We start from the raw sequence: 25,432 nt of genomic DNA, 5'->3' as shown, positions 1-25,432 counted from the left end.
ATGCGGGCTCGGGGCGCGGGCGGCGGGGACTCGGTCGGCCCCGTGCTCGCCCCGCCCAGGTCCGCCCGAGCCTGTCCGTCAGCCCGGCACGACCTACCATTGGCGGCGCTTTGACGAGCCCCGCCCCCGGGCCGTCCGGCCACGCCCTACTGCGGTTGGCCGAGCGGCACGTCAGTCAGGCGCTGCTTCCTGGCGTGGCGCTAAGGGTGGACCCAAGTTCCGGGATGCGGAGGGACCCAGGCTTCCTCAGGGAACGGGTGGGCCTCGCCTGGGTCGCGGGACACGCTTGGGAGCAGCCAGCCGCGCCAGCGCCCCGGAAGCCCAAGAGCACAGAGGGCGGGAAGCTCAGTGTGGCGGGACAGCCAACACCGCGGACGCCCCTTGGTTTTCAGGGGTGTCCGAAGCCCAGCTTGGGCAGAACACCCCAGGTTCCATTCCTGCTGCAATTCCCAGTGCACCCCGCAAGTCCAGCCCAAAAATCTCCACGGGGAGCAAAGTGAAGTCTGCCCCGCGCCCAAGCACAGATGCTCCCTCTATAGAGTTTTTAGCATTTTTTTGAAATTTAAAAAAATGTCCCAGTACATCCTTTTATTTTTTTTTTTCAAGTACATCCTTTTAGAAAACCGAGAAGTGTAACCGGGAGGCCTCGGCGGGACTGCAGCGCCCGTCCGCGTGCGGTCCCGAATCTGAGCCCGGCTCGCGTAGACGCGGCCAGGAGGCGGATACCGAGAGCCCGCTGGGCGTCCAGGGGTCCTCGGCTCAGAGTTTGTGCCGCAGGCAGCCGCGGAGCAACCCGCCCTCCTAGAAGGTGCGTTGGGATCGCAGCGCCACTCCCGGGACGCGTGCCCCGGCAACCGTTGCTAGGGGGCGGGGCTCAGACCCGGAGCCCGGGTGCCCTCTGCTTGAGAATGTTTGGGTATTCAAATAAGGTCCCGCCCCCGTTGCCCTGGCGCCCGGACCCGCGGCCGGAAGAACAGCCCGGAGTGGAGAGAGCACCCTCAGCAGAGGGGCCCAGGGCTGGGGCACTCGAGCCCAGCCTGCAGGTGAGAGTCGGACGTAGACTGGCCACGTCGCAGTGCCCAGCCACCGCCCAGTTGTCAAAGGTGGGGCCTGGCTAAGCTGCTCACCTCCCTTGGCCCTGCTTGGAGGAGACCCCCGTCAGGACCAGAAGAACCTCAAGACCTACCCTGGAGGTCACAGAGGCAGGGACCAACGGGGGCTCCAAGCCCCGCCGTCAGCGGAGAAGGAAGGAAGCTGATGAGCCAGAGGCTGATCCCACCCTGGGGTGTGGAGACTGAGAGGCCCCCGGGTTCCAACTTGGGGGGTTGGAGGCTTTCAGAGCAACAGCATACGTGGGGCTATGGCAGACTCCAGCCAGAGCAGGAGTTTGGGGTCTGGTTTGGAGCTGATGGGGGCTTTGAGCCTGCAGCCACCATCACTGACCTTGGATACCAAGGTTGTAGCGCCCAGACCCGCAGGCCTAGCTGTGGCAGCACCTGACCAGCTGCCCTTGGGCACAGACCTCCAAGGATGGGGGCCCCGGGGCCGCAGTGGAGTGTCCTCCTGCCTGGCAGGGCTTGCTCCAGTGGGGGAAAGCAGGCAGTGGCGGAGGTGCTGGCGGAAAGTCCCTGAGACTTCCGTGGGCTTTGACTTGTTGCTCATTTTGTAGGCTGGGCCCCTGAGGCCCAGAGCCTGGACACCTTGTGCCTCCCACTGCTCTGCCACAGCCCTGCGGACCACATCTTTGACCCTGGGGCTGCAGACCTGAGGGAGAGCATGAATCATTTTAATAAATGAAACAGGTGGCCCACCACATTCACCTATTCCTTCGCAGGCATATTTCCCTGCCTTCCTCATTCCCTGCCCTGTAACACAGGGCCAGCCCGATCACAGAAATAGATCTGGGAAGGGTGTGTAGGGATGGAGGAGTAAGAGGTCAGCCAAAGGAAGGGGAGATGCTGAGCCTTCGGGGCAGAGGGAGAGGAAATGCTGAGCCTTCGGGGCAGAGGGAGAGGAAATGCTGAGCCTCCGGGGCTGAGCTCTGGCCTGGCCAAGACCCTGTGTTGGTCTAGGGCTGGGCACGGGCCCCTGTGTTGAGGAGCCTGGAGCAGGTGAGCAGGGGCGTGTGAGGCCACTCCTGGAGGCTGGGCACAGGGGGGACAGCGTGCAGGAGGTGTTGGTGGACGGGAGACATCCAGAGCCGCACTGCAGCCCTTTCAGGAAGAGAGGGAATGGGGTCTGGGTGAGGACCAGGTCCTCATTTGCACCCAGGGGGGCCTCTGGGTCACCCCCTGACTGTCTTCTTCCTCCTCGGCTGGCAAATCCCTCAGCTCAGTCATCACAGGGAGCTCAGGGCCAGGCCCCACCCCACCTCTCCTCTGTACCTGCTCACTTTTCAGTGCTGGTGCCCCTGGGCACAGTGACCTGACCGGAAGCCTAACTCAATCCCTGTCTCCCAGAGGTCACCTGTGGACACATGCTGCCCCCATGCCCGGATGTTTGACCCACAGTGGAAGGCAGCTGACTGTGGGTGAGGACTTCACCAACACAGGAGTGGGTGGGGGGTGCCCAAGACCCTGGTCCCGGGCACAGGCATACAGTGCATCTCGTGGAGAAGAGCCCCAGCCTGGGTGCCTGTCAGCGGCTGCTGATTATCATGGGCAGCTGGTCTAGCACACCCAGGCTCACAGCCTTTGGGCCCCATTGGGGAGTGGGGAGCTGGCACTCATCGTATTGCACTGAAGGGAAGGAAGCAGAAACGGGAGGCGGGAGGCACTGGGAGGTTCAGGCAGCTGGGGCCCTCCAGAGGTCAGCAGCAGCAGCAGCAGGCAGGGCCTGCCCTCCGCCCTCCCGGCAGGTTGTGCGTGGATGGAGCCAGCCAGGGATGGACGCCCAGGGCCTCGGCCACACTCAGCCAGTGTCCAGGTGCGGGAGCTGAGCTGGCAGGGCCGGCACAATCCCTGCCCGCAGAGCAAGGGCCTGGACAGGCCCCAGGATAGCCACAGGGAGCGGCGGGTGGAAGAGCCCCTCTCCCCTGCCCACCTGGTAAGTGTGAGAGCCTGCATAGGGAGACTTCCCAGGACCTTTTTGCAGATCTGAAGCTGCCCTCAGCACAGCCGCACAATTGGGTGCCCTCCACCTCCCCTTTGAGGCTCTTACCAGGCCCCAAAGCACCAGCAACCAGGTGATGCAAATATCTCCAAGCATGGTCACAGACAGGGCTGAGTCGGGCTGGGTCCCAAAGTATTGCCAAGGCCACTGTCCTGGAAGCAGAGGCAGGGGCAGTGCATACCCAGACTACAGGGTACTGAGGGGCAGGGGCTCCACGTAGGGAGGGAGTGGGCAACCAGGGGCCTTACCTGAGGCTTGACTGCATCTGACATAGGCAGAGGTTTCCGCAAATCTGCTTTGGGACCTCAGAGTTCACCCTGGCCTGAGGCCCAGAAGATCTCCCAGCCACACCACAGAAGCAGCAGCTTCCCGTACCCATAGCCTGCCGCCCATCGTGGGCCACCTGGGGAGAAGAAAGGACCCTGTGGGTACAGGAACCACCTGGGTCCTCCCTCTGAATGATCCACCTGGCCCATCACACCCCTTCCAAGGTGCCCACTGACCCTGGGCAGGGGGTCCAGCATCTGGGAGGTCACACTTGCATTTCACACACGCAGGGAGAGCATCAACCAGGAGGCCTGGGACAGCTGAGAGCAGGAGCACCCCTGAGGCTGACAGATGCATGTGTGCTTGTGGTGCACAGGTCTGGGGTAGGCTGTGGCCTTCAGGCAAAGGCCTCATCTGGAGGCCAGCAGCCCAAGGACAGTCCCTTCTCTGGCAGCAACACCCACCCAGCAGTTCCAGCCTCTGCTCAGATAGTATCCCTTTGCGTACTACCAGCTGTGGGCCAAGGCCCACACAGATAAAGCAGGAGATGCAGAGAATACTGTCCCCCACCCCAGAGCCACCTGCGAGTCCCACAGCCAGGGGCACGGGAGAAGCCAGGGCTAGAGAGTGACACCCACTGATCTCTGTAGCAGGCCCTGGCCCAGGTGGATGACCTCCGGAGCGTGCAGGTGCTGGAGATGTGTGTGGACACCCGCGAGCACAGCCTGGGGAACTTTGGTGAGAGCTTCCTGGCTGCCCTGCCCCAGATTCCTTTCCACAGGCTCAACCCAGAACTGAGATTGTGCCTGCTGGGAATAGCCAGAGGATGAGCACATGGTCCATGTTTCTAAGCTGCCCTCCAGAGGGCACACCCACATCAGAGTAGCAAAGGTTGAAACAGTGTCCAGTAAGGTGGAGTCAGAGGACCCCAAGGTTTATCTTGAAACAACTTCAAATTTACCCAGGCATTGCAGGATCGGTGCAAAGAACCCCCATAAACCCTTCCCAGAGACCACTCTATCCACAAGTGCTGCTTGCATAGGCTTTATCTTTCTCCCCATCTTGTATGGATGCACATATGCATACACACACACACACACACACACACACACACACACACACACGCACGCACACACATAAGCAGGCAGCTAATTTTTCTAATCTTTTTGAGAGTCTCCAATGTGATCCCCATCAGTACTAGGCATGCTTTTTCCTTTCTCGTCTGTCTGTCTGTCTGTATTTCTTCCTTCTTTCCTTCCTTCCTTCCTTCTTTCCTTCCTTCCTTCATTTCTCAGGATCAGAGTCTTGCTCTGCAGTCCAGGCTGCCCTCAGACTCATGGCGATCCTCCTGCCTCAGACTCCTGAGTGCTGGGATTACAGGTGTGTGCCACCATGCCCGGCTTTGGCATGCTTCTTATAAGCCAGGGACATCCTCTTACATACACATAGTACCATGACCTTGGTTAGGAAGTGACACTGATACTTGGCTCTTATGCCACAGATGTTATTCAGATAACACCAGCCATCCTAACAGGAAAGAGTCTAGCTGTCCTGGATTGTTGTGGGCTCTGTTTGCGTTTCTCTGATTACCTGTGGGGTTAAACGTGTCCGAATGTGATTGGTCTTGTTTTCTGTTTTGCAACGGATCCTCAAGTTCTTGATGGTTCACACAGTCCCCTGCATGCTCCCTCACCCTGCCCACCAGACCCACGGCCCACCTTGTACCCTTCTCTCCATGCTGCCTGGTCCTACCAGGACTGGGGCCGCGCACCCCCACAATCCGTCCCATTGCTGCATGTTGGCACAGACTGCAGACCATGGCAGGGGTGCCTGGGCACCTGTGGGCAGGCAGGGGGCCATTCAGGCCAACTCCACCCTCATTAGCCTGGCTCTGTTCCCTAAGCTGGGTCCTGGAGATCACTCAGGTGGCCCTGTGGTCTTGCAGGGGTGGCCCAGTGCCACTTGCCTGAACAGTGCACCTTCTCCATCTGGCAGGGTGTGGGAGGGAGGAAGCCCTCAGTGATGCTTAGGGCCCCAGGAGTGGCCCCTCTGGTGCCTGCCAGTCCCTGGATGACATGGAGAGGGGCTTCTGCCCAGAGGAAGAGGCAGGGAAGTGGGTGTCCCAGGGCCTAGCCAACCCCTCCTCCTGTGCCTCAGGGGTGCACCTGCCGAACCTGAGCCAGCTGAAGTTGACCGGCAGTCGTCTGGGCTCCCTCAGGTGAGTGCAGCCTGGCATGGGGTCCTGCCCTGGGGTGGGGTCTAGGGGCCCCCTGCCCATCCTGGCAGGAGTCTAGCCTCACCTTCGGTACCAGGAGGTAGGTGGCAGTGGAGAGGCATCTGAGACCTTTGCTGCAGGTGGGGGTCTCTCCAGGGACAGGTTCCTTCCTGGGGGCTTGAGCCCCAGCATCCTCCAATCTGCCTCCAGGCTGACACCCCATAGTGAGAGTCACCTACATGCAGACCCAGAGATGGGGTCAGGGCCAGGGTAGTCCCACTACTTCCTGAGGCCAAGTGGCCTAAAAGGTGCTCACAGACCTCAGGCAGAGCCCCCACTAGTGAGGGGCTTTTGGCAGACACTGCAAAAACAGCCAAGGAGGTATCGGGGTTCCTGAGGTCCCAGAGTGTCAGCTGCATCATAAGGATGGCAAGCTAGGGTGGCTGGCGGCCCTAGCAAGAGGAGCAGGCGGCCTCAACCTCCAAGGTGACACAAGATGCACAGAATCTGTGTCTCCTGAAACAGGGCCTTGCCGGCTGCAAAAGCTCCACATTCTCACATCAGGGCTTCTTACTAAGTGACTGAAAAGAAAACCTTCAAAACTAGACAGCTTCATCATTCTTAGCTCCTGGACTGCACAGAACAAAGCTGCAGAATATCAGACTTAATTCTAGGAGAGTGGAGAAAAGAGGATCTTGTGAAAATGCTGCTGGTTTAGCTGGATGCAGAAGGCACACCTGTGACTCAGCACCCAGGAGGCTGAGGCAGGAGGATTGCAAATTTCAGCTCAGTCTGGGCAACTTAGCGACTTAGCAAGACCCTGTCTCAAAATAAAAAATAAACAAAATGCAAAGGCCTTGGGTTCGATCCCCAGCAAAAACAAACAAAAACTACTGGTCTTATATAGCCTGAGGCCAGCTGCACAAGGCAGGAAATTCTACTCTAATTTCTAGAATTCTCAGCTGTCTTAATTGGGCTCCCAGTGTCTGTACTGTTCTTTCCCGGTGAGGTAATAAAGGCATTTACTAAGCAAGTTCACTTTAAATATTGTCTCAATGTTTCTTCTTTATACTGCTGTTTATCAAACAGGCAGAATTCAACAATACATGTGCAGATCTGGGAATGGAAGTGAAGCCAGCCAGAGACAGACTAGAATGGCAGGCGAGGAGAGGTGGACGAGAAGAATGAAAACCACATAAGGAAATAGGAAGGTTGTATAAAACCAAGAAATATTAAGTACAGTTTGTAACAGAACAAAATAATTCCAAGGGAAATGACTAGGTTGTAACCGTTATGAAAAGATGTGCAGGTTTTTGGTAGCAGCATCTAAAATGCAGTGAATCGTCATGTGCTTCTGGTTACCCAGGAACTCAGCCAAATGGTGTTTACCAACCTCCAGGGTTGAAAAAAAAATTATTTTTTTTGTCTTTTTGAGACAGGGTCTCGCTATGCAGTTGAGGCTGGCCTTGAGCTCACTTTGTAGCCCAGGCTGGTCTTGAACTCGCAAAGATCCTCCTGCTTCAGCCTCCTAAGTGCTGGGATTACAGACGTGCTCTGCCACACCTGGTTGAAAATTTGTAAAAGAAAACTAATTAAATGGGACATTCTCATAAACATCAGAGTGCTGGGATTACAGGTGGGCACCATCACACCTTGAGGAAAACTGCTATTATAACCTGGCTGACCCCAAAATCTTGGGTATATTAAAGTCTCAGGCAGAACTTTGAGGGCTGGGAAGAATGTTTGCATCATGGCTGTCTGTTCCTCAGAAGCTGAAAGGATTCATTTGGAAACAGTACGACATGAAGACCAATGTTCTGCACAGGTGTGTGGGCCATCATCGCTGAGTGGCCAGAGAGTCCCCGAGCCTTGCAGGTCCCTGTCGGAGAGGCTCAGCATGTGTCCCTAGCCAGGACCAGCGTGTGAGAGACACTCTCCACCACCTCTGAAACTGGAAGTGGCTGAATGGACAGCTTCGTGCACCCTACACAGGCCTTGCTTTCCTCCCCTTCCCTGTGCTAACTGTCCAGGTGGCTTCTGTCCTCTTCCTGTTGGTTTCCAGGATGTCTTTGACCAGCCTAGGTGTACTTTACACTTGGCACCCATGGCCTGGGCACTTTCACCCAAACCCTTTGTTTGTCTTTGCTCCCCTGGATCAGTTCCAACCAGTGCTTTGCAGGTCATGGGAAAGATGCCCCCCACCTCAGCCACAGAGAACCTTACCTTTCTTCCATCCACCTGTGGCCTCTCTTGACTCTGCAGGCCTCTAGCCCACCCACTGCAAAGCTTCCTTCCGTGTGTAGATCCTCCTGCCTCAGCCTCCTGAGTAGTTGGGATTATAGGTGACCATTACCACCACGCTAGCAGAACATTTCTTAAAGAGTGGTTCCAATCTGGAGATTTCTGGACAACTATCAGTCAAGTTTTCTATTTTTGTCAGTGCTAACTTTGGCTGGTTCCAAAACTGTCAGTGGGTACTTTACGCTGAGTGGTCTTCTGTTAAGGTACACTGCTGCTGTGCCCACTGTTATTGCTCTTTTTAAATTCCATGTGTGTCTTGGCATCGTTCGTCTCTCCACAAGTCCCTGATGCCCTGCAGAGCGCTGTCTACCAGGAGAGGCAATCCTGGGATCTGGTAGGCTTCTCCTCAGCCACCACTTCTTCCTCCTCTTCGTCACCCCTCTTTCTTGGTCTTCCTGTTGCATTTGTTCTTTTTCTGGCTCCTTGAGCTAAATGCTTGGCTCAGTTGTTCTAACCCTTCTAGAGCATCTTAGTTACTTTTCTCATTGCTGAGGCAAAATCTCCAACACCCAAAGTTAAAGGGGGAAAGGTTTATTTAGCTCACAGTTTTTAGAGGGTTCAGTTCATAGTTGGCTGCCTCCAGGGCAGGGGGCATCGCAGAGGAGAAACAGTCTATGGTGGGTAGAAGACAGCAAAAGCAGCAACTGACTATCAACAAGCCTCTTCTTGTGCCTTGTATCTTATCCAGGCTACTTCGGGTGGGTAGCACTCACACCCTGATCCTAGCACTGCATCATGAATCAATCCCAGTGTCACACACTGTAGATCCAGCCACCTCTGAGAAGCCCCACCTATAACCACATGAGGCTTTGGGGAGGACATCTAGACACAGCCCTAACACAGAGTTTGATAAATCCATTTAAAACCTCGATTTCTCTTCATGTGTAGCTTCAGGTCCAATTCCATGCGGTATATTTTGTTTTTTGTCACTAGCTTTTTGTCTAAGAATTTTGTAATCTTCCTGTTAATCTCCCCTCTGTTCTGAGGCCTGGAGCATCTACAGGCCATGCCCTGATATTTACACCCCTGTGACAAGAGGGTCCCCACCTGGCTGGGCCTGTGCACCCCCATAGATTTGGAGGCTGCAGGACTTCCTTGTGTCAGGGCCCATCCGCACCTGCTGTGGGCCACAGGGTGAGCTCTGGAAAGGAATGGACTGCAGAGCACGCCATGATGGGGACAAGGACAGCTCTGAAGGCAGTGCTGCAGGAGTGTAAGGGCAGCCTCAGAAGACAGGAAGGAGGGACGGACAGACAAGACCACGAGCGGAGTTGAGGAGAACCACTAAAATAATAGAACAGACTAAAGGAGGCATGTCAGAAGAAAAAGAAGCCTTACATCTGCAAACAGGCAGCACTGAGCCCTAGCACCCGCCCAGCCCATCCTGATGAAGGTCCTGACTTCCAGGTCAGAACAAAAATGTGAGCAGCCAGGAAAAGAGGTCAAGCTGGGTTTTTTCTTTTCAGTACTAGGGACTGGACCCAGGTCTTCGTATGTGCTAGGGAAGCACTCTACCACTGAGCTACATCCCAGCCCTTTTTCCTTTATTCTGAGGGAAAGTTTCACTAACTTTCCCAGGCTGACCTCAGACTTTTGCTCTTCCTGCCCCAGCCTCCTGAATAGATGGCATAACAGGCGAGTAGCTGCGCCCAGCCCAAGTTGGCTTTTAAGGATAAAAAAGCAACACTTTCCTCAGACTTCTCCACTCACACACTTGAAGCCAGAAGTCAGGGGAGCAGTGCCTAGTAGGGAGATGGCAAAAGCCCCACAGACAGCCACATGAGCAGAGGCTACAGACATCTGTGAGAAGCTAGAGATAGAAGAGTTCCCATGAGCCACCTGGAGGGATCCCTGGACACAAACCCCTGCCAGGAGCAGCAGCAGGACCCTGCCAGGCAGAGGTGGATGAGTGGCTGAGAAATAAGCAAAGCGGGTTGTGAGCTGGAGGCAAACAGCGCGGAGGAATTCATAGGCGCCTAAGCACTAAGTGCCGGCTGTGAGGAAGCCAGCTGTGGGGTACAGGGGTGTCCTGCAGCTGCAGCAGGAGCCAGGCAGGGAAGCATGGTGGTAGACAGTAGGTTGGGCTGGACCAGGTTACCCAGGGTAAAGGCAGCTCTGTGGGGCTAGGACCAGCCCAAAGCCGCCCAGCATTGGAGGATTGGGGATCCTCTATCAGCAGCCAGACTAGGAGGCTGCAGCAGGGAGGGACTGGGTCCCCTTCTCACACCTGGAGGCAGTCAGACACAGTGAGCCCTGCCCCAGGGCGGCACTAACCTGCTGCCCCTTCCACAGAGACCTGGGCACCTCTCTTGGCCACCTGCAGGTGCTGTGGCTAGCTCGCTGTGGTCTCGCTGACCTGGACGGCATTGGCTCCTTCCCGGTGCTGAAGGTGGGTCTGCAGCCCCTGGGGCAGGGCACAAGGGTGGCCAGGCAGCCACTGAGACCCCTCTGTCCCCAGGAGCTCTATGTCTCCTACAATGACATCTCTGACCTGAGTCCACTGTGCCTGCTCGACCAGCTGGAGGTGCTGGACCTTGAAGGCAACAGCCTGGAGGACCTGGGGCAGGTGCGCTACCTGCAGCTGTGCCCACGGTTGGCCACACTCACCCTGGAGGGCAACATGGTGTGCCTGCAGCCAGCCGCTGGCCCAGCCAACAAGGTGTGGGAGCTGGGCACCCAAGCAGCATGTGCTGGGGGGCACCCGACCCCAGGTGCACCCACTGTGAGCTCAACCTGGAGGCCCATTGCCAGTGTGTCCACCGCAACCAGCCTGATAAGCCCCACAGACACAGGTGCACATGTCGCCTTTATCCCATGCTGTTCCCCGGGAGGCCCGGCACTGAAAACCGTGCCTGCCTAGCTGAGTCTCCACAGAAGCACACACATGGTCTAAGCACATACACGCATGTGTGTGCATCCGCACAGCCACACAGTCCCGCCCAGGGCCACGTTGGCCCGTGCAGGCCTGTGTGCTGGCTGGGATGCACTCACACATCAGCCTGTGTGTACCCTGCTTGGGGCTGTCACCCAGGCACCCTGCAGAATATGGGCCCCTGCCCCACATGGCCAGGTGTGGCCTGTACTCACACCTGGGGACACCTGTGCCAGGTTCAGCACCCACCCAAGGCAGAGGGGCCACACTGCTGGGCCTGACCCTGAACTCAGGGCAGTCCCACTGGCCAGAGGGCATCCCTGAATCCAGGCCAGGGCCAGAGACCGGAGAGGCCACTTGTCCCATGGGCCGGGGCAGGGCTGAGTGAGGAAGACCAGGACCCAGCAGGCCCAGGGGACCAAGCCTAGGGGACCAGGCCCACTGCCTCTCCCTCTTCACTGCAGGCCCCTCGGAGCTACAACTACAGAGCAGAAGTGAAGAAACTCATCCCCCAGCTGCGCATCCTGGATGAGGTGCCCACCACATGCATGGACCTGCCTGTGCCCCAGGAGCTGAGCCAGGACTGGCTCATGGTGAAAGAGGCCATCAAGGAAGGCAGCATGCTGGACAGTACCCTTCCCCCACTGGGTAGGGCAGACACCCACCTGGAAACCTGGCCACTGTCCCAGCACCCCACCCTGGAAGAGACGTGGCCCTGGCCCCTAGGAGGGAGAGCCCCAACCCCAGCCCCCAGGCCTCTCCAGGGAGCGTGGCTGCCCCTCATACCCTGCCCCTGGCCGGGATGCTGACCCTGTGAGCAGCACCTAGGCTTCCCCCTTTGGTCTGCAGAGAGAGGAGGATCTGGGCTGAGGATCTCTCTGGAAGGGAAAAGGCTGTTAGAAGCCAGCCTTTTTATTTATTTATTATTTATTTATTTATTTTTTAGTTCAAGCTGGCCTTAAGTTCATTATGTAGCCCAGTCTGGCCTCAAACTCACAGCAATCCTCCGGCCTCAGCCTCCTGAGTGCTGAGATTATAGGTGTACAACACCACACCTGGCTAGAGGCCAGCTTTGAGCCACACTGCTTCTTGGTGGCAAGGTTATGCTCTTGGGACAAATCTGGGGCTGGCCTGATCTCTGGTTTTAACCCTGGCCAGACCACACTCATGGAGCCACCCTGCAGAAACATGATCCAGCGCTGACCATGCCTGAGGCCCTGCCCTGGATCTTGTCCCTGCTGGGCCCTGGAGGACCCCGGCCTGAAGGCTTGCTCTCTGAGGACCCGGCCCCTGAAGACCACGCCAGCAACCTCACCCATGGTAAATGACCCACCCCATGCCTGACTGACTCTGCAGGCCCAACCCCAGGCCAGGCTCAGCCACATGCTGTTCCTCAGGCGCTGCTCAGGTCCTCTGTGGAAACCCCACCAAAGGCCTGCGGGAGCGCAGGTACCAGTGCCAGGTATGTTTGCCCCTATCCCTAAGTGGGCCAGGACTCTAGCGTAGAGGAAGGACTGGCACCCAGGCCTTTCCTCTGCAGGGGAACCAGCATCTGGGGGCACTGGTGTGGCAGTGCCCTGTTCTACAGCCATTCCAGCCAAGGTCACCACCTCAGTCCTCTTCCTCCCCAGGCCTGGGCGCCTCTGGAGCAGCTGGCACCCCCTAGACCAGGTCTGGCTGCCGCCCCCCCTGCCCTCAGGCCTGATTCCACAGACAGCCGTGATCTGGTGGTGGCTGGGCTTCCAGCCTGGAGAGAGCTTGGCCTGCGGTGGGTGCCCTCCTCTTGAGCCCTGCTACAGTGTGTCCCATCTGGCTTGGGGGGCTTGGGGCTGGGGGAGCCTTGGCTGAGGGGCCACCTGTCTCAGGGGGACCAGAGGAGCTGGTGGTGGGACCCCAGGCTGGTGGAAAAGGCCAATGTCAGTGTGTAAGGCTGGGCCTTAGCTGCCCCTTCTCCCGCAGGCCACTGGGGTCCCAGCAGGAAGGGGCTGCAACCCCCCAGGATCCTTGGAAACTTCCTGAACAGCAAGAGGACCAGGCTGGGCCTAGGCCTTCCCTGGGTTCCCCAGGCCTGACCTCAGGTACATCCCCCCACCTGGAGACAGGAGCCCCAAGCCCATCTCCCAACTCAGAAGGGCTGTGACATCCAGTGCTCCTCTGGTGGTAGGGGGCTAACCCCACATCCCTGCTGATGTGCCCAGTTCTTGGGGCAGAAGACAGGAGATGATTAGGTTCACTAAGAGAAGAAGGAAGGACCTGTGCCTGACTCAAGGATCTAGGATCAAGCCAAGCAGGGCCCTTTTAAGAGACACTGGCCTGGGTGGCCACAGCTGGGAGGCAGAAAGACCCTGGCCCAGTATGGCAGAGAAGCCTAGGGAGAGATGCTGCAGGGAGGGCAACAAGAATAGGGACTAAGTCCCAACACTAAGCCAACAAATGTGGCTAAGAAAACCATGAGTGGCCACCAGCACCCACCTGTGGACGAAGATTGCAGGAGTGGGTGGACAGCAGGCAGATGGCCAGGGAGAGGGGTGGCTGGAGTGATGACAAGGCAAGGACACTCTGGAAAAGGCCTCCTGTTCCAGGTGCCAGGTCCAGCAAGGCCCTGGGTGACCTGGACCAGCTGTCTCATTGTAGCAGAGGGTCTGGAGCGCTCAGCCTTCAAGCAAGCTCTCAGGGATGGGATCCCATTGACCCAGAGCCAGGGTCTGAGCCTTCAGGCCTCCATCTGCCCTGGAAGTGGCCAGCCCAAGCAACAGTCAGCATTCAAGATCCAGGGGCCACAGCCCCTCTGGGGAGTACAGGGAGTAGGCCTGGGGAGCAAGGCTGCTGCCACCTGGAGGGCTACAGCAGACACTGAAGCCCCCTCTGGCATTGACACTACTCCCCCCAGCTGGCCACCACCCCCAGGCTGGAAAACCATGATGGAAAGGGACCTTCCACCTGGAGACCCTGTGTCTGTCGGGGCCTCTGTGATATGCTCTCTTCTGCTTTCCAGAGCCTTCGAGGACGCTGGGTGGTCACCTGGTCCCTTCTCCGCCCAAGGACCCAATGCCACCTGATTCAGCCAGCAGCTCCCCTCGGGGCTCTGCTGACCTACGGGTCAGAAGACGGAGGCTCAGATCCCTGGGCAGCCTGGGGCCTGGCCTGAGCAAGGGGGTGGCCCCAGTGACCACCCTGAAAGCCCTAGAGGGGGCCTCAGGTCCCAACCTTGAGCCCAGTGACATCCGGAACCAAAGCCAGCCCTGGATCCAGCAGCCAGACCCCCAGCCCTCTGCTACCTGTGGTACCTGAGCCCTTCACCCCAGTCCATCCCCACCCTCGGTGAAAAGCCCACCACTGCTGGGCTTGCCTGGACAGTGCCCAGTGGGAACGCCTGGCATCTTGGGAGCCCCTGAGGGCCCTTGATCCCATAGGCCCAGAGCACTTGGGCTGGGAGGGTGGGAGGTGGGCCTGACCCTGGAAAGATCCCTCTGGGTGGATGAGAGTCAGGGTAGGTACCTCCCCTGGGTCCTGGCCTTCCTGGGAATAGTCAGCCGGGCAGGCCTGGGCCAGGTGGCTGGAGCTGGCCTGGGCTTTCCAGGGGCCCAGGTTCCAAGCCGCTAATCCCACCTGGCCTCCCATCCTGGTGGATATGTAGGGCTCCCCACGCAAGGGCAGGGTGCTGTTCCTCCTCTTGGGGCAGGTGCCCCAGCAACCAGGTGAATCATTTCAACTCTCGGGTGCAGAATGCGGTTTACTTTGCGGACCACGTTGGTCAATAAATGATGCAGCCGGATCCCTGGGTGGTCTACGCCCGCCGCAGGCACTGGTGCGCATCCGCGGTTATGGGCGGGCAGCAGAGGAAGCGGAAGCCGAACCGGCTCTCCGCCGTGCTCTGCACCGACAGCGCCACCATGGGGCAGCCCCGGTCCACGCCCCTCCGACACACCTGCGTGGGGCAGCCAAGCCCTGAGTGCGCTGGCCCGCGGCACTGCGGGCGGGTGGGGCGAGCCAGGGCTAGGGTCGGGGCGCGCACTCACGCAGACCCTGCGCTCCCGCCCGGGCACGCCGCGCTCCAGGTCCCGCGCCGTCTCTGCCAGGAGGGGAGGGGGTCAGGCTCACTGCGCCCTGGCCCTCGCGCCCCCGCACCTGGCACCCGCGCTCACCCGGGATGGCAGGCAGGGGGTCTGGCATCGTCGGGGGCTTGGCTCCCTCGAGCCGCGTTGGCTCTTCCCGCGGGTGGACAGGCTTCTGGGGACTCAGGAGTGGCCTGAGGCGCCGCGTCCTGTCAGGCAGGCGAACGGGTGTGAGTGGGGATCCCGGGGGCCCCCAGGCAGGGCATCCGGAAAAGGGCTTATGGTGCCCACCCCCGCCTCCGGCGCCCGGCTCTGGTCTCCTGCACCCGGCCCTGGCTCGGGGGCCGAGGTCGGCGCTGGGGCTCCCCGGCGTCAGCTCCAGCCCCGGCCTCGGGGAGCGGGAAGCGGTCAATGGACCAGTCGGTGTTGTCCGCGAAGACGCTCGAGCCGGAGGTCACACGGAGTGGTGCCTGGTACTCACTGAGGACCTGCAGGCCACAGCAGTGTGTCAGCCACCCACTCCCGCCGGGCTGGCAGCCGCCCCCCAGGGGGCCACGATCCTGACCTGGCCCTCGGTGTCCAGGAGGAGCGTCACGCAGCCCCGGCCGCAGTGAAATTGGAGGGGGTCCTGGCCGGAGGAAAAGGGCTGATGCTGCTGGACGCCGCCAGTGCCTTCGCCCCACACCTGGAACGGCGGGTGCAGGGTGAGGCCCGGTGCGCTGGAGGCGGGGAAGGTTGGGAGGGCTGGGAGGGGCGGGGCGCGCGGGCGCACCGTGAGGTGGTGCTGCGGCTCCAGCACCGTGCCTCGCGGGAAACGGAACATGCGCACCGGGCAGTCGCGCACCCTCTGCTGCAACACCAAGCCGCCCAGGTCTGCGGTGTCCTGCGACGAGCGGTTGAGGATGCGCACGAACTTCTCCCGGCGGCTCACAGCCACGATCTGCAGGATGCTGCCGGGCGGGCTGAGGCGGGGACAGGCGCTGTGCAGACGCCAGGCTCCCGGACGCCTGCCCGCCCACCGTCCTGCCCGGGTCCAGCTGGGCCGCCCCTCACCTCGCCGTGTGCCCGGTGCCAGGGTGGCAGAGGTCTGCGAGGGGCTCCGGCGAGGTCTGGCCGAACGGGTAGGAACCAGATCTCTGGATATCTAGCGGGGGTAGCCTTTCAGAAAGGGGGTCAACCACCTAGCATCGAACTGGGATGTCTCCTGGGAGACCAGAGCAGGGCTGCTGAGAGGGAAGGGGCAGGACCCTGGGGGCTGAAGGACCTGATTTAGGGCTCTGGGTAGAGAGGGGGAGATGAGGAGGCCCCCACAGCCCACCTTCAGAGTCTCTGCTGAATCTCTTTGCCAACACAGCTCTCTGCTCGCAGGAGGCTGTGTCTGCTGCTGGTGGTGGGTGCCCTATCACCCTCTGCACCCGGGGATGCAGGAACAGCTGGCAGCTGCTGGAGTCCAAGTCGGCACCCCCAGAGCTACTGGTGCCTGCGCAGGGCAGAGTGCTCCACTCCAGGCTCTTGTGCTGCCTCTCCACAAACTTTCGGGGGGAGTCTGAGCCCGGCGAGTCCAGCTCTGAGGGCAGCTGGGGCTGCCTGGGGCCATGCTCTGCTCACTGGCTGCCCTGGCTCCCAGGCCCAGCCCTGGGCAACTGTGCTCCCACATACCCAGAACACAGATCCCACTGCTAGCAGGGCTGACAGCCCAAAAGCCCCTTCCTTTCCCCTCACCATTCTACAGGTCAGAGCCAAGGAGGGAGGAGTTTGGTGACCCCTCTGGGGACACTGAAGGACAGAACTGAGCCCTGGCCCACTTCTGCCAAGGCACGCCCCCTCCCCGCGCCCCCGCCAGGCTTCCTGCCCCGCACAGTTACTTTCGATCTAAGCTGGAATGGATGCTGCTGAGGAGGTTGGGGTACCGCTGAGCAATGCTGTTCCAATCCACATCCTCCAGCCGGAAGCCCTGGCCAGAATGCAATAGGTACACACTCTACTTGTCTGCAGGACCCACAGGCCCAGTCAGGTGTGGGGGACACTTTGCTCACCTCCCCAGCAGTGGGCTCCTGACTGTCCTCAGAGGAGTCCCCGGACTCTATTAGAGTCTCTGCAGTGATCACCTACAGAAGGGCCCACAGGCCAGTGGGCAGGGGGCTGGTGGGAAGGCACTGCTGCCTTCCATACCCTTCCCTCCTCACCTTCCCAGCAATTTGTGTTGGGTGGGTGGGGCAGTAGGCCAGAAGATTCTCGGGCTGCCTAGGAGCCTGAAGAGACACCTGCTTAGATGAGGGCCAATGGCTGCCCTAGGGAGGTCCAGGGAGGGTTGGGGAGAGATGCAGAGGAGGCAGAGGGCAGCTGGCCAGGGCATGGGCTCACCTCCACACTGCCAGTCTGTGACCGCAGGATGCGCCCTACCCAGGAGGACTGGGCCAGATGCAGGAGGCAGGACTTCTGGAAGGCCTGCAGCTCAGCCTCCAGCTGCTGCAGCTTGTCTGTGGTCTGTGCCAGCTGGGCCTCCAAGCGCTCCCTCTCCTGGGCAGGAGTCGCTGGGAGTGAGGGTGTCCCCTCCCTTGGGCCCTGCCCAGCTCCCATCCTACACCCTCACCAGTTGGGCTTGTTCCTTTTGTGCTCTCAGCTCCAGAGTCAGCTTTTGGACCTGGTTCTGCAGGAATGCATCCTGACTGTGGGAGCTCCTGGGAGGAGGAGCAACCTTGGTTATGCCCACCTCTAGGTCAGCAGTAGAGGAAGGGCCCACGGCCATCACCTGCTGGGGTGCAGTGCAGCAGGCCAGGGCAGATCAGGCCTGGCATGTCTGGGCAGGGGTCGGTATGCCCAGTTAGGGTTGGTTTCTAGCTGGGTAGCTAACTCAGGGTTAGGTTGAAACACTGGGGCAGGTGAGGCCTAGAACTAGAGACCAAGGTCAGGGTGAGGGCTGGCTCATTTGTCACAGCAGGCCAGCAGCTGAGTTGGGCTGACCTCTCAGGTGGGAGTCCTGCCACCTCCTGCAGGATGTACTGGTGCCGGGCATGCTGGCCGTGCCGGACGGCCCAACGCAGGGCCTGGATCTCCAGTTCTCGCTGCTCCCACAGCAGCCGTAAGGTACAGGGGTCCAGGGCTTCAGGGCCCAACCTACAGAACCAGCACACCCACTGCACCATCAGGCCTGGCCCTCTGGATGGCCCAGCTCAGGAGGCTGGCCACCCACCCTCCTCTTCTTACTGTGTGCTGCTTGGGTCCGCCCCTGTGGAAGGGGGCCAGGTATTTCCGGAGCACAAGGAAGCCATGGTGTCTGTAGGTATGGTGGCTGGAGGCCTTGAGTCATTGCCTGCTGGCTCTTCTCCTGCTAGGGCCAGGAGCACCTGTTCCTCTTCAGACGCCTGGCCAGGCTCAGGGGCCATACTAGAAGTTTGTGGGGAGCTGGGAGGGGCGGCAGGGCCAAGTCTGCCCTGCATCCCAGATGCCATCGGGTTCTCCTCTGTCAGAGAAGACTAGGCAGCACAGCCAGGTCACAGGGGTCCTTCTCTGAGAAGGCCCAAGGAGATGGCCAGGACCTGGGACTGCCGGCCATACGTGACCCCCAGCGTGCCCACTTTCTCTGCTGTCTTCTTTATGCCCTCTGTCCAGCCTAGACAAGGGTCAGAGGTGCTGCCCTGTGTCTCTGACCCTTACTTGTGCCCCCCACAACCCAGGGCCTCACCCGCTGCAGCTCACCTGAGGCCTGACCTCCTAGCAGGCCTGAGGAGGGAAGCGTTCTATACTGTTGCCCTGGCTACAGACACCCAGGAGGGGAGGGGCCGTTTATTACCAGCAGACTCCAGGGAGACCCCACACAGGATCCTGTAGCCCTGGCCTAGCCGTCTTGATCTGTGGGTATTTGGGGCACTAGTGTCCTGTGGGGAGCCCAGAGTGGCTGCGGGGGCTGTCCCAAGATGGCAGGGAGTGGGGTCCTGAGCTGACTTGGGGGAACTGAAACTGGTGATGAGAAACAAAACAAGGAGTGGTGCTGAACCCTGGAGACCTCAGAGGCTGGCACTCAAACTTCTCCAGCCCATTTCCACAGCCCCTGGGCAGTAGAGACCCACCTCAGAGCCCAGGGGACATTCATTCCCTCTGCCCATGACAATGTGGAGCACGCCAGCCTGTGCCACCTGTCACGATCACTCACACCTTCCACCTCTGTGCCTGGGCAGGCAGGGCCCCCCACCCACCTCAAGCTCTCCGGGTGGGCTTGAGTTTCTCCCTCCGGACAAAACGGGGGTGGGGGAGGGACTCCAACCCACTTGGCCAGTCGAAGGCCTGGGCCTGGGCGCCATAGTTCAGAAGGGCTTCTCAAAGAGCCTGGAGCTTGGTCCCCGTAGCCTCGGGGCGCCCCCCCACCAGCAGGGCTCCAGCGCCCACTACCTCCAGCCCAGGAGCTCTGTGGGTCCTCATCGCTCTGCCTCCCCGCGGGATGCTCACTGTCACCCAAACCCGTGCCCCCGGCCAGCGGCTCTACGGGAACAAGGTCAGAGGGGCCTAGCCCCTGGGAGCAGGGTGGGGAGGGGTCAGGAAGGAAGGGAGACTTCGGCGCCGCAGCCCCATGGACGCAGGCCAGGGATGCGGGATAGGGGCCGGCGCCCCTCCCCAGGTCCGGGACGGTCACACTGGAAGGCTGCAAAGGAAGTCGGCCCGGGAGTGGGGCCACACACCTGTAGCACCCCGCCGCGCGCGGACCACAGCTGTAGCCGCTCTTCCGCCCTGTTTCGGGGCGGAGCGCGGCCTTCTCGGGTCCCGCCCCCGAGACAGGCCCCGCCCACACCTGGGCGCCGCGGAGAGGCAAACCAATGGGGCGGGGCGGAAGGAGGCAGCCAATGGGCGTGGTCGTGAAGCTGGAGGCCCGCGCCATAGGGCTAATTGGGGCGCTCTAGGGCGGGGCCTGCGGGCCGGGGGCCAATGAGGCGCTAGGGCTGGGGCGCGCCGGGCGCTAGGGCGGCAGGTTGTCTGGGCCGGAGCGCCCAGTGCTGGAGACCGGAGACGGGCCAGGTGAGCTGGCCAGGCCCACCGGCTGTCCAGGGTGCCGGCTCCTGCCGATCAGTCTTCCGCGGAGCTGGACGGGCTGGCTACGCGCACCTGCAACGGCCTGCCGCCGAGCGAGGACCCGGGGTCCCTTGCGGCCGGGGGTCTCAGCGCGGGCGCTGACTTCCGGGGCTAGCGCACTCCCCAGGCGGGAGGAGCTTCGAGCCGGGCTGGGGGCTGCCCAGGCCAGCGGGGCTGCCAGGCCTGGGGTTCAGGTATGAAGATCAGGTCTGGGTCGTGACACGGCTGCTCTGGGGCCAAAGAAGGTCCCTTTCGGGTGGAGGCGTTCCCTTGGCAGCGGACGGCGTCGTGTTTGTGCGAGCGCCCTTGTGCGCTTGGGATGGCCGCCCGCGGGAAGGGGCAGTGCCCTCTGAGCCAGGTGGCGCAGGAGGTGGCGGGCAAACAGGAAATCCTGGACCTGGTTAATGATTCGCCTCATTCCAGTGTGGGGGCGGGTGAAGTGGGGAAGCTAGGGCCAAACTAGTTCCCTGGCCACCCCAGGAATGCGCGGCCTCCGGGGTGGGGCTGGGCCCGGGAGGCCAGGACCGGTCGCTGAGAGGCCGAAACTGAGCCAGTGGGGGCAGTTGAGCAGGGGTAGGAAGGGACGGCCAGGCAGAACCTGACCTGTGGCCTGTCTCCTCACAGGAACGGGATGGTTCTGGGGCTGTCCACCATGGAGCTGAAGGTATGGGTGGATGGCGTTCAGCGGGTAGTCTGTGGGGTCTCAGAGCAGACCACCTGCCAGGAAGTGGTCATTGCATTAGCCCAAGCCATAGGTAAGTCCCCTGGTTGCTGATGGGCCCAACAGGTGGGGCTGGGGTGAGGCTGCCCCGTTTCCAGTTGACCTCTTCATTCTCCCTCAGGCCAGACAGGTCGCTTTGTGCTTGTGCAGCGTCTTAAGGAGAAGGAACGTCAGCTGTTGCCACAAGAGTGTCCAGTAGATGCCCAGGCCACCTGTGGGCAATTCGCCAATGACGTCCAGTTTGTCCTGAGGCGGACAGGGCCCAGCCTGGCTGGAAGGCCCTCCTCTGACAGCTGTCCACCCCCAGAACGATGCCCAGTTCGTGCCAGCCTGCCCCCCAAACCACGGGCAGCACTAGGCCGGGAGTCCCACAGAGCACTGGGGTGTCCCAGGCTGGCCCCCAGCCCCTCATCTTATGAACCTCTAGCCCCTGGAGCACCCAACCTAGGCTGCTTGGAAGACCTACCGGGCATGGAGCTCAGGGTACAGAGGAATGCAGAGGAGCTGGGCCATGAGGCCTTCTGGGAGCAGGAGCTAAGGTGGGAAGAAGCCAGGGAACGAGAGGGGCAGGCACGTCTGCAGGCGCTGAGTGCAGCCACTGCAGAGCATGCTGCCCAGTTGCAGGCCCTGGACGCACAGGCCCGTGCCCTGGAGGCTGAGCTGCTGCTGGCTGCTGAGGCCCCTGGCCCCCCTTCTGCCACACTGTCTGCCACTGAGCGCCTACGCCAAGACCTAGCTGTCCAGGAGCGGCAGAGCGTGGAAATGCAGGGCAGCCTGGCCCTGGTGAGCCGGGCTCTGGAAGCAGCTGAGCATGCACTGCAGGTGAGCCCAGGGGACCCCAGCCCATGCCACCTCACCACCCTGGATAGCTGAGACCTGGGGTCCGACACAGGATCAGAGGAGGGAGAGTGCCTTGTAGGGCATGAAGGCCACAGGGCCAGTGGCCTTGCCCCCTGAGGGTCCTGTGTGCCCCAGGCTCAGGCACAAGAGCTGGAGGAACTGAACCGGGAATTGCGTCAGTGCAACCTGCAGCAGTTTATCCAGCAGACAGGAGCTGCGATGCCGCCACCACCACAGCCAGACAGAGCCCCTTCTGGCACACAGGTCAGAGCAGTTCTGGGAAAGGTGGGAAGGTAGCGGTCCTGCCACCCAGCTGACATTTGCTCTCCACAGGACCTTCTGCCTTCACCTGGAGAAGACGCCCTCCAGGGAGCCCCCCAGAGCCCAGTCCCAGTGCCCACCCTGAGCCTGGAGGGTAGGTCTGTCCCCCACCCGATGGCATGGGCCCTCCGAAGCTCAGGCTCCTCAGCCTGTGTCTTCCCTGCAGTTGCTACCCTGAGGCAGAGCTGGAGGTAGCAGCTCCTGCCCCTGACCGGTGTCATGGAAGTGCCGTGGAAGACAGACGAGCCAGGGCAGTCGGACAAGCCGCAAGGACAACAGGAGTCTGATCACAGATCCCTTTCTCATGGAGGGGAAGCCTCTGGTGCCTGGAGTTTGTGCTTCAGTGGGGGGTGGGGTGTTTGTCCTAGTCCTTACCAAGTCTGACAAACCCCTGGAGAAGTGGAGAACATAGCTCAGAACTCAGTAGGCCCGAGGCCACTATTGCTACTGGGGATGGGAGGTGCATGGACAGGGAACTTGGCTTATGGGTGTGTGTGCTGCCTCACCTACCCTTACCATGACCCTCAATAAACTGCCCATAGTGGCTCGAGTGTGTCTTGATGCTGCAAGATTCATGTCGGGGCGACTGGGGAATACTCTGAGCTACTCAAGTAGGAAGAGTATTTCAGGGACCACTACACAGTAGGGTCCAAGGCTACTTTATTCTCCTGCCTTTGTAGTACCCTGCTTACTGGCTCTGCCCTGGCTTGGGTTTCTGTTTGGACCCTTCTCCCACCTGGCTCCCCCTCGTTTAGTGTGTACCTGACCAGCTGCAGGAACCCAGGATGCCAGGACAAGCCAGACCCGCCCATCAGGTTTACTGTCTTCCAGAGAACTTGTGGTGGCGAGTCCTGGTCTTCTCAGTCAGATCCAGGAGCTTACCCCAGAGGAACATAGCTTCCTGGGGGAAGTATGGCAAGGTGTAAAGAGGGCCTGTTTTTCTTTTCCCTGAGTTAGTATGAAGCCTTTGCTGTGAGGCAGCAGCTTTGAAGCCAGCACAGCGTGGATTCCCTAGCCCAGCTCAGCCACTGTCTGGGCCCTTGGACTGGCCGTGGCCTCTCCCAGAGCCCAGATCCTGAGGTGGACTTCATGCTCCCAGCTCTGAGAAGCTGGAGATCTCGGTGATAAGCAGAATCTGGGGCCCTGTACAGCAGCCATGGGTGGTATTGGTGGATGGGATGGGGTCATCCTGGACTATGGTATGCATGCTACAGCAGGCTGTTTATCATTGAAAGCTCTAAAAGGTTCACCATCGCTGCCCTAGATCATGGGGTCCTTTTGCTGGAATCAAGGAAAAGGCATATTTGGGATGGACTCCTGAGCTGGGTCTGGTGTGTGCCACTTCTCCTGGGTGAGGCAGCAGGGAAAATTGAAGTCCTGAGTGGGAATAGCAAGAAGGCCACCCATGGGTGCCAGGGAGGGCTCCTTAGAGGCCAAGGCCTTTGGGAGTCCGCTGCTATGTGGAGCAAGCAGAACTGCATATTTCCTGCCTGAGGCCGGGAGTTGAGAATGCTGGAGGCTGGGCAGCAGGAGGCTTCCGACCTGGTGTCCACAGCCAGAAAGCCCTGCTGACTCCTCTCTGCACCACCCACAAGCCTGCTGCAGTCTACACCCATGGCTGCAGACTGGTGGACCACAGACACAAGCGGCATGGAGCCTCAAGTGCAAAGACCAGCTGGGAACCACCCTAGGTGAGAGGGCTGGGACCTAGGGGTCTGCTCCCCTCACTACACTCCCTGACCACACTCAGGAGGGCTGGATGCACCTCGGCACTCGTCCTGACCCAGCTAAGGGCAAAGGCCAGCAGGGGCCATGGCTGGTGCCACCCAGAAACTCTTATCAGAGGGGACCAGGAGCCCCAGACCATGGACTCCACACCTGAGCTCCCATGTTCCCAAGCCAGCACACATCACACACACTCTTTTTTTTTTTTTTTTTTTGTACCGGGAATCAAATTCAGGACCTTGTGCTTGCCAGGCAGATGCTGTGCCACTGTGCTGCCCACCCCTGCCTATCTCCTGAGGGACACCTGTTTGTTCTAAAGCCACTGTGCAGGCTGTTAGGCTCTGAAAAAGCTTCCCACTGGCACTGTGCTCTACTGGGGACAGGGTAGAGCTCTTCACTTCCACAGTTGTTCCAGGTAGAAAGAGCCCCATGCCCTGCAAAAGTTCCCAGAGTGCTTTGGGTCATGAAGCAAAACTTCCAGGTGCTGCAAAGTTTACTTATGAGTTTTAAAATTTACTTTGAAGACAACAGTGTGAGCTATGTGGTGTGTGGAGAGGCTGAGATCCCACAGTCCCCTGGAAGGCGAGTCACCTTCCCTGGTGAGCTGTGATGGGGCCCTGCAGGTATTGGCGTGGGGCAGTCACTGCCATCCTCCCCACCAGGCAGTCCAGCCAAACGGGGCCAGGCTGTGCTGTGGATGGTGCTCTCATGGTTCCTGCTCATGCCCAGCTGACGGGAGAGCCCCAGTTCACTGAGGGTTATCCACAGAGTGGCTCCAGAGGGGGAGCCAAGGGAGTAAGATAGTTCTGCAGGTTCTCAGCCCCAAGGCCACACAGCTTCCCCTCACCTGCACAACGTGCTATGGGTGACTACTGTGGTGAAAGCACAGGGTCCCTCCGGAGTGCTTGCTCTCCCTCTAGAGGGACCTGCCCTGCCCAGACGGGACAGGGCCTATTGCAGGTGTTCCGGCCTCTTAGGAGCGGTTCTGGGCACACTCCTGGTCCACATTTCCATGGCGGACTAATGCGTGGGGCCTTTCCTGGACCTGACCAACAGGCCCACTCTCCTGACTGTTTGTAAGAAGTGGCAGAAACGGAGATAGACCGGTGGCTGTCTTCCTGTCGGGAGTCCCAGAGGTGGCCCTCTGGAGGCAGGTCTTCCCCCGCCACCCCCCACAGAAGATCACAACACCTGTGCTTGCCCCAGGCTTCCCTGGGCTGGGTCATCTCGAGGAGGCGGTCCTGAGGGCTGGGCACAACCTAGCACCTTGGAGCACACATAGGAAAGTTCTCTCCAAGAGGGTACCTGGCCCAGCCACGGTCCTCCCACGTGGAGGGCAGAGGATCCCAGAGTGTCCCCCACCCCGGCTTCGGCAGGCCGGCCCATGGGATGGCTCCCTCCGGGGCCTGCAGGCACCCTCTGCTCTGTGTGGCCACCCGCCTGCCCGCCAGACCAGGGCCACCGAGGGGCCAAGGGCTGGCGCTGCCCAGGGACAGATCAGCCGCTGTCACACGCACAGTGGGTTGGGAGCAGCGCAGTGTGCGGTGGGCAGTGGCTGCCCTGCGCCTGGAGGGGCGGCCCGGCGGGCGGGCGGGTGGTGAAGGGGTCGCCCCCAGCCTTGTCCCCTCCAACTTGGGCGTCAGAGCCACTCCATCCCTGCCCTCCCGCCCCCGCCTCCGCCCCCCGCAGCCCCTGGCGGAGGACGGCTTCGCAAGTGCGCCCCGCCCGCCCGCCCGCCCGGGACCCCTACGCGTCACCTGTGACCCCAGCGCGGGGCCATCGTGGGTTCTCGGACCAACTTCAGCTGCAACCGCGGCCACCCTCGCGCCCCCGGCGGGCCCTGGCGGGGCCCCGCAGCCCCACCCCGTATGCAAACGACCGGGACGGCCACCAATGGCGCGCAGAGTGGGGCCCGCCCTGCCGCACCGCAGCCAGTGGGC

The 25,432-nt window shown here is 60.5% G+C and overlaps 4 protein-coding genes across 19 annotated transcripts; 2 read left to right on the top strand and 2 right to left on the bottom strand.

The window, feature by feature from the left end:
• Positions 1–607: 607 nt before the first annotated feature.
• Positions 608–14,331, top strand: Lrrc56 (leucine rich repeat containing 56). Its single transcript, XM_013502922.1, has 14 exons — positions 608–808; positions 930–1,043; positions 2,400–2,530; positions 2,858–3,045; positions 4,029–4,116; positions 5,536–5,596; positions 10,187–10,283; positions 10,353–10,553; positions 11,231–11,414; positions 11,925–12,086; positions 12,164–12,228; positions 12,398–12,534; positions 12,726–12,844; positions 13,762–14,331. Exons 3-14 carry the CDS (start codon positions 2,488–2,490, stop codon positions 14,055–14,057), a joined length of 1,641 nt encoding a protein of 546 aa, XP_013358376.1. The 5' UTR covers positions 608–808; positions 930–1,043; positions 2,400–2,487; the 3' UTR covers positions 14,058–14,331.
• On the bottom strand, positions 1,766–8,428 carry LOC106146371. The gene is made up of 5 exons (XM_013502924.1): positions 7,817–8,428; positions 5,679–5,828; positions 3,360–3,514; positions 3,160–3,263; positions 1,766–2,213 (listed from the first exon to the last, which is right to left on the bottom strand). Exons 2-5 carry the CDS (start codon positions 5,814–5,816, stop codon positions 1,888–1,890), a joined length of 723 nt encoding a protein of 240 aa, XP_013358378.1. The 5' UTR covers positions 5,817–5,828; positions 7,817–8,428; the 3' UTR covers positions 1,766–1,887.
• Positions 14,332–14,348: 17 nt separating the features above from the next.
• Lmntd2 (lamin tail domain containing 2) lies at positions 14,349–19,712 on the bottom strand. 16 transcript variants are annotated; one of them, XM_005401856.2, is made up of 16 exons: positions 19,498–19,712; positions 18,029–18,208; positions 17,786–17,938; positions 17,415–17,502; positions 17,186–17,341; positions 17,008–17,073; positions 16,858–16,929; positions 16,687–16,775; positions 16,140–16,408; positions 15,875–15,965; positions 15,594–15,783; positions 15,387–15,506; positions 15,113–15,309; positions 14,912–15,030; positions 14,786–14,838; positions 14,482–14,694 (listed from the first exon to the last, which is right to left on the bottom strand). In XM_005401856.2, the coding sequence occupies exons 1-16, from the start codon at positions 19,692–19,694 to the stop codon at positions 14,554–14,556; spliced, it is 2,181 nt and encodes a 726-aa protein (XP_005401913.1). In that variant the 5' UTR covers positions 19,695–19,712; the 3' UTR covers positions 14,482–14,553. The 16 variants fall into 16 exon arrangements, with proteins under 16 accessions (XP_005401904.1, XP_005401903.1, XP_005401910.1 ...); XM_005401847.2 differs by having other exon boundaries at positions 14,349–14,694; positions 14,786–15,030; XM_005401846.2 differs by having other exon boundaries at positions 14,349–14,838.
• A 77-nt stretch (positions 19,713–19,789) lies between these two features.
• Positions 19,790–22,322, top strand: Rassf7 (Ras association (RalGDS/AF-6) domain family (N-terminal) member 7). The gene is made up of 6 exons (XM_013502923.1): positions 19,790–20,079; positions 20,510–20,640; positions 20,728–21,428; positions 21,582–21,710; positions 21,780–21,861; positions 21,934–22,322. The coding sequence occupies exons 2-6, from the start codon at positions 20,517–20,519 to the stop codon at positions 21,960–21,962; spliced, it is 1,065 nt and encodes a 354-aa protein (XP_013358377.1). The 5' UTR covers positions 19,790–20,079; positions 20,510–20,516; the 3' UTR covers positions 21,963–22,322.
• The last annotated feature ends 3,110 nt before the right edge of the window (positions 22,323–25,432 follow it).

Source organism: Chinchilla lanigera, unplaced genomic scaffold, assembly GCF_000276665.1.
Source record: "Chinchilla lanigera isolate Chin_1 unplaced genomic scaffold, ChiLan1.0 scaffold00075, whole genome shotgun sequence".
NCBI lineage: Eukaryota > Metazoa > Chordata > Mammalia > Rodentia > Chinchillidae > Chinchilla > Chinchilla lanigera.
The sequence above is the reverse complement of the archived record's forward strand: the minus strand, read 5'-3'. Positions and strand labels throughout refer to the sequence as shown.

Bases quoted from the DNA above. Each gene is read 5' to 3' on its own strand.
- Lrrc56 (XM_013502922.1), top strand. From the start codon at position 2,488: ATGCCCGGATGTTTGACCCACAGTGGAAGGCAGCTGACTGTGG. The intron at 3,046-4,028 runs GTAAGTGTGAGA...TGATCTCTGTAG, and splicing joins CCCTCTCCCCTGCCCACCTG to CAGGCCCTGGCCCAGGTGGA. The intron at 12,087-12,163 runs GTAAATGACCCA...GCTGTTCCTCAG, and splicing joins CGCCAGCAACCTCACCCATG to GCGCTGCTCAGGTCCTCTGT.
- LOC106146371 (XM_013502924.1), bottom strand. From the start codon at position 5,816: ATGGGGTGTCAGCCTGGAGGCAGATTGGAGGATGCTGGGGCTCAAGCC. The intron at 3,515-5,678 runs GTGAGGCTAGAC...TCTTCTCCCCAG, and splicing joins CCTACCTCCTGGTACCGAAG to GTGGCCCACGATGGGCGGCA. The intron at 2,214-3,159 runs GTAAGAGCCTCA...TCTTCCTGAAAG, and splicing joins TGCTGGTGCTTTGGGGCCTG to GGCTGCAGTGCGGCTCTGGA.
- Lmntd2 (XM_005401846.2), bottom strand. From the start codon at position 19,694: ATGGCGCGGGCCTCCAGCTTCACGACCACGCCCATTGGCTGCCTCCTT. The intron at 17,342-17,414 runs GTGAGGGTGTAG...ACTCCTGCCCAG, and splicing joins AAAAGGAACAAGCCCAACTG to GAGAGGGAGCGCTTGGAGGC. The intron at 15,966-16,139 runs GTGGGCTGTGGG...TACCCCCGCTAG, and splicing joins ATTCAGCAGAGACTCTGAAG to ATATCCAGAGATCTGGTTCC.
- Rassf7 (XM_013502923.1), top strand. From the start codon at position 20,517: ATGGTTCTGGGGCTGTCCACCATGGAGCTGAAGGTATGGGTGGATGGC. The intron at 21,711-21,779 runs GTCAGAGCAGTT...TGCTCTCCACAG, and splicing joins GAGCCCCTTCTGGCACACAG to GACCTTCTGCCTTCACCTGG. The intron at 21,862-21,933 runs GTAGGTCTGTCC...TCTTCCCTGCAG, and splicing joins GCCCACCCTGAGCCTGGAGG to TTGCTACCCTGAGGCAGAGC.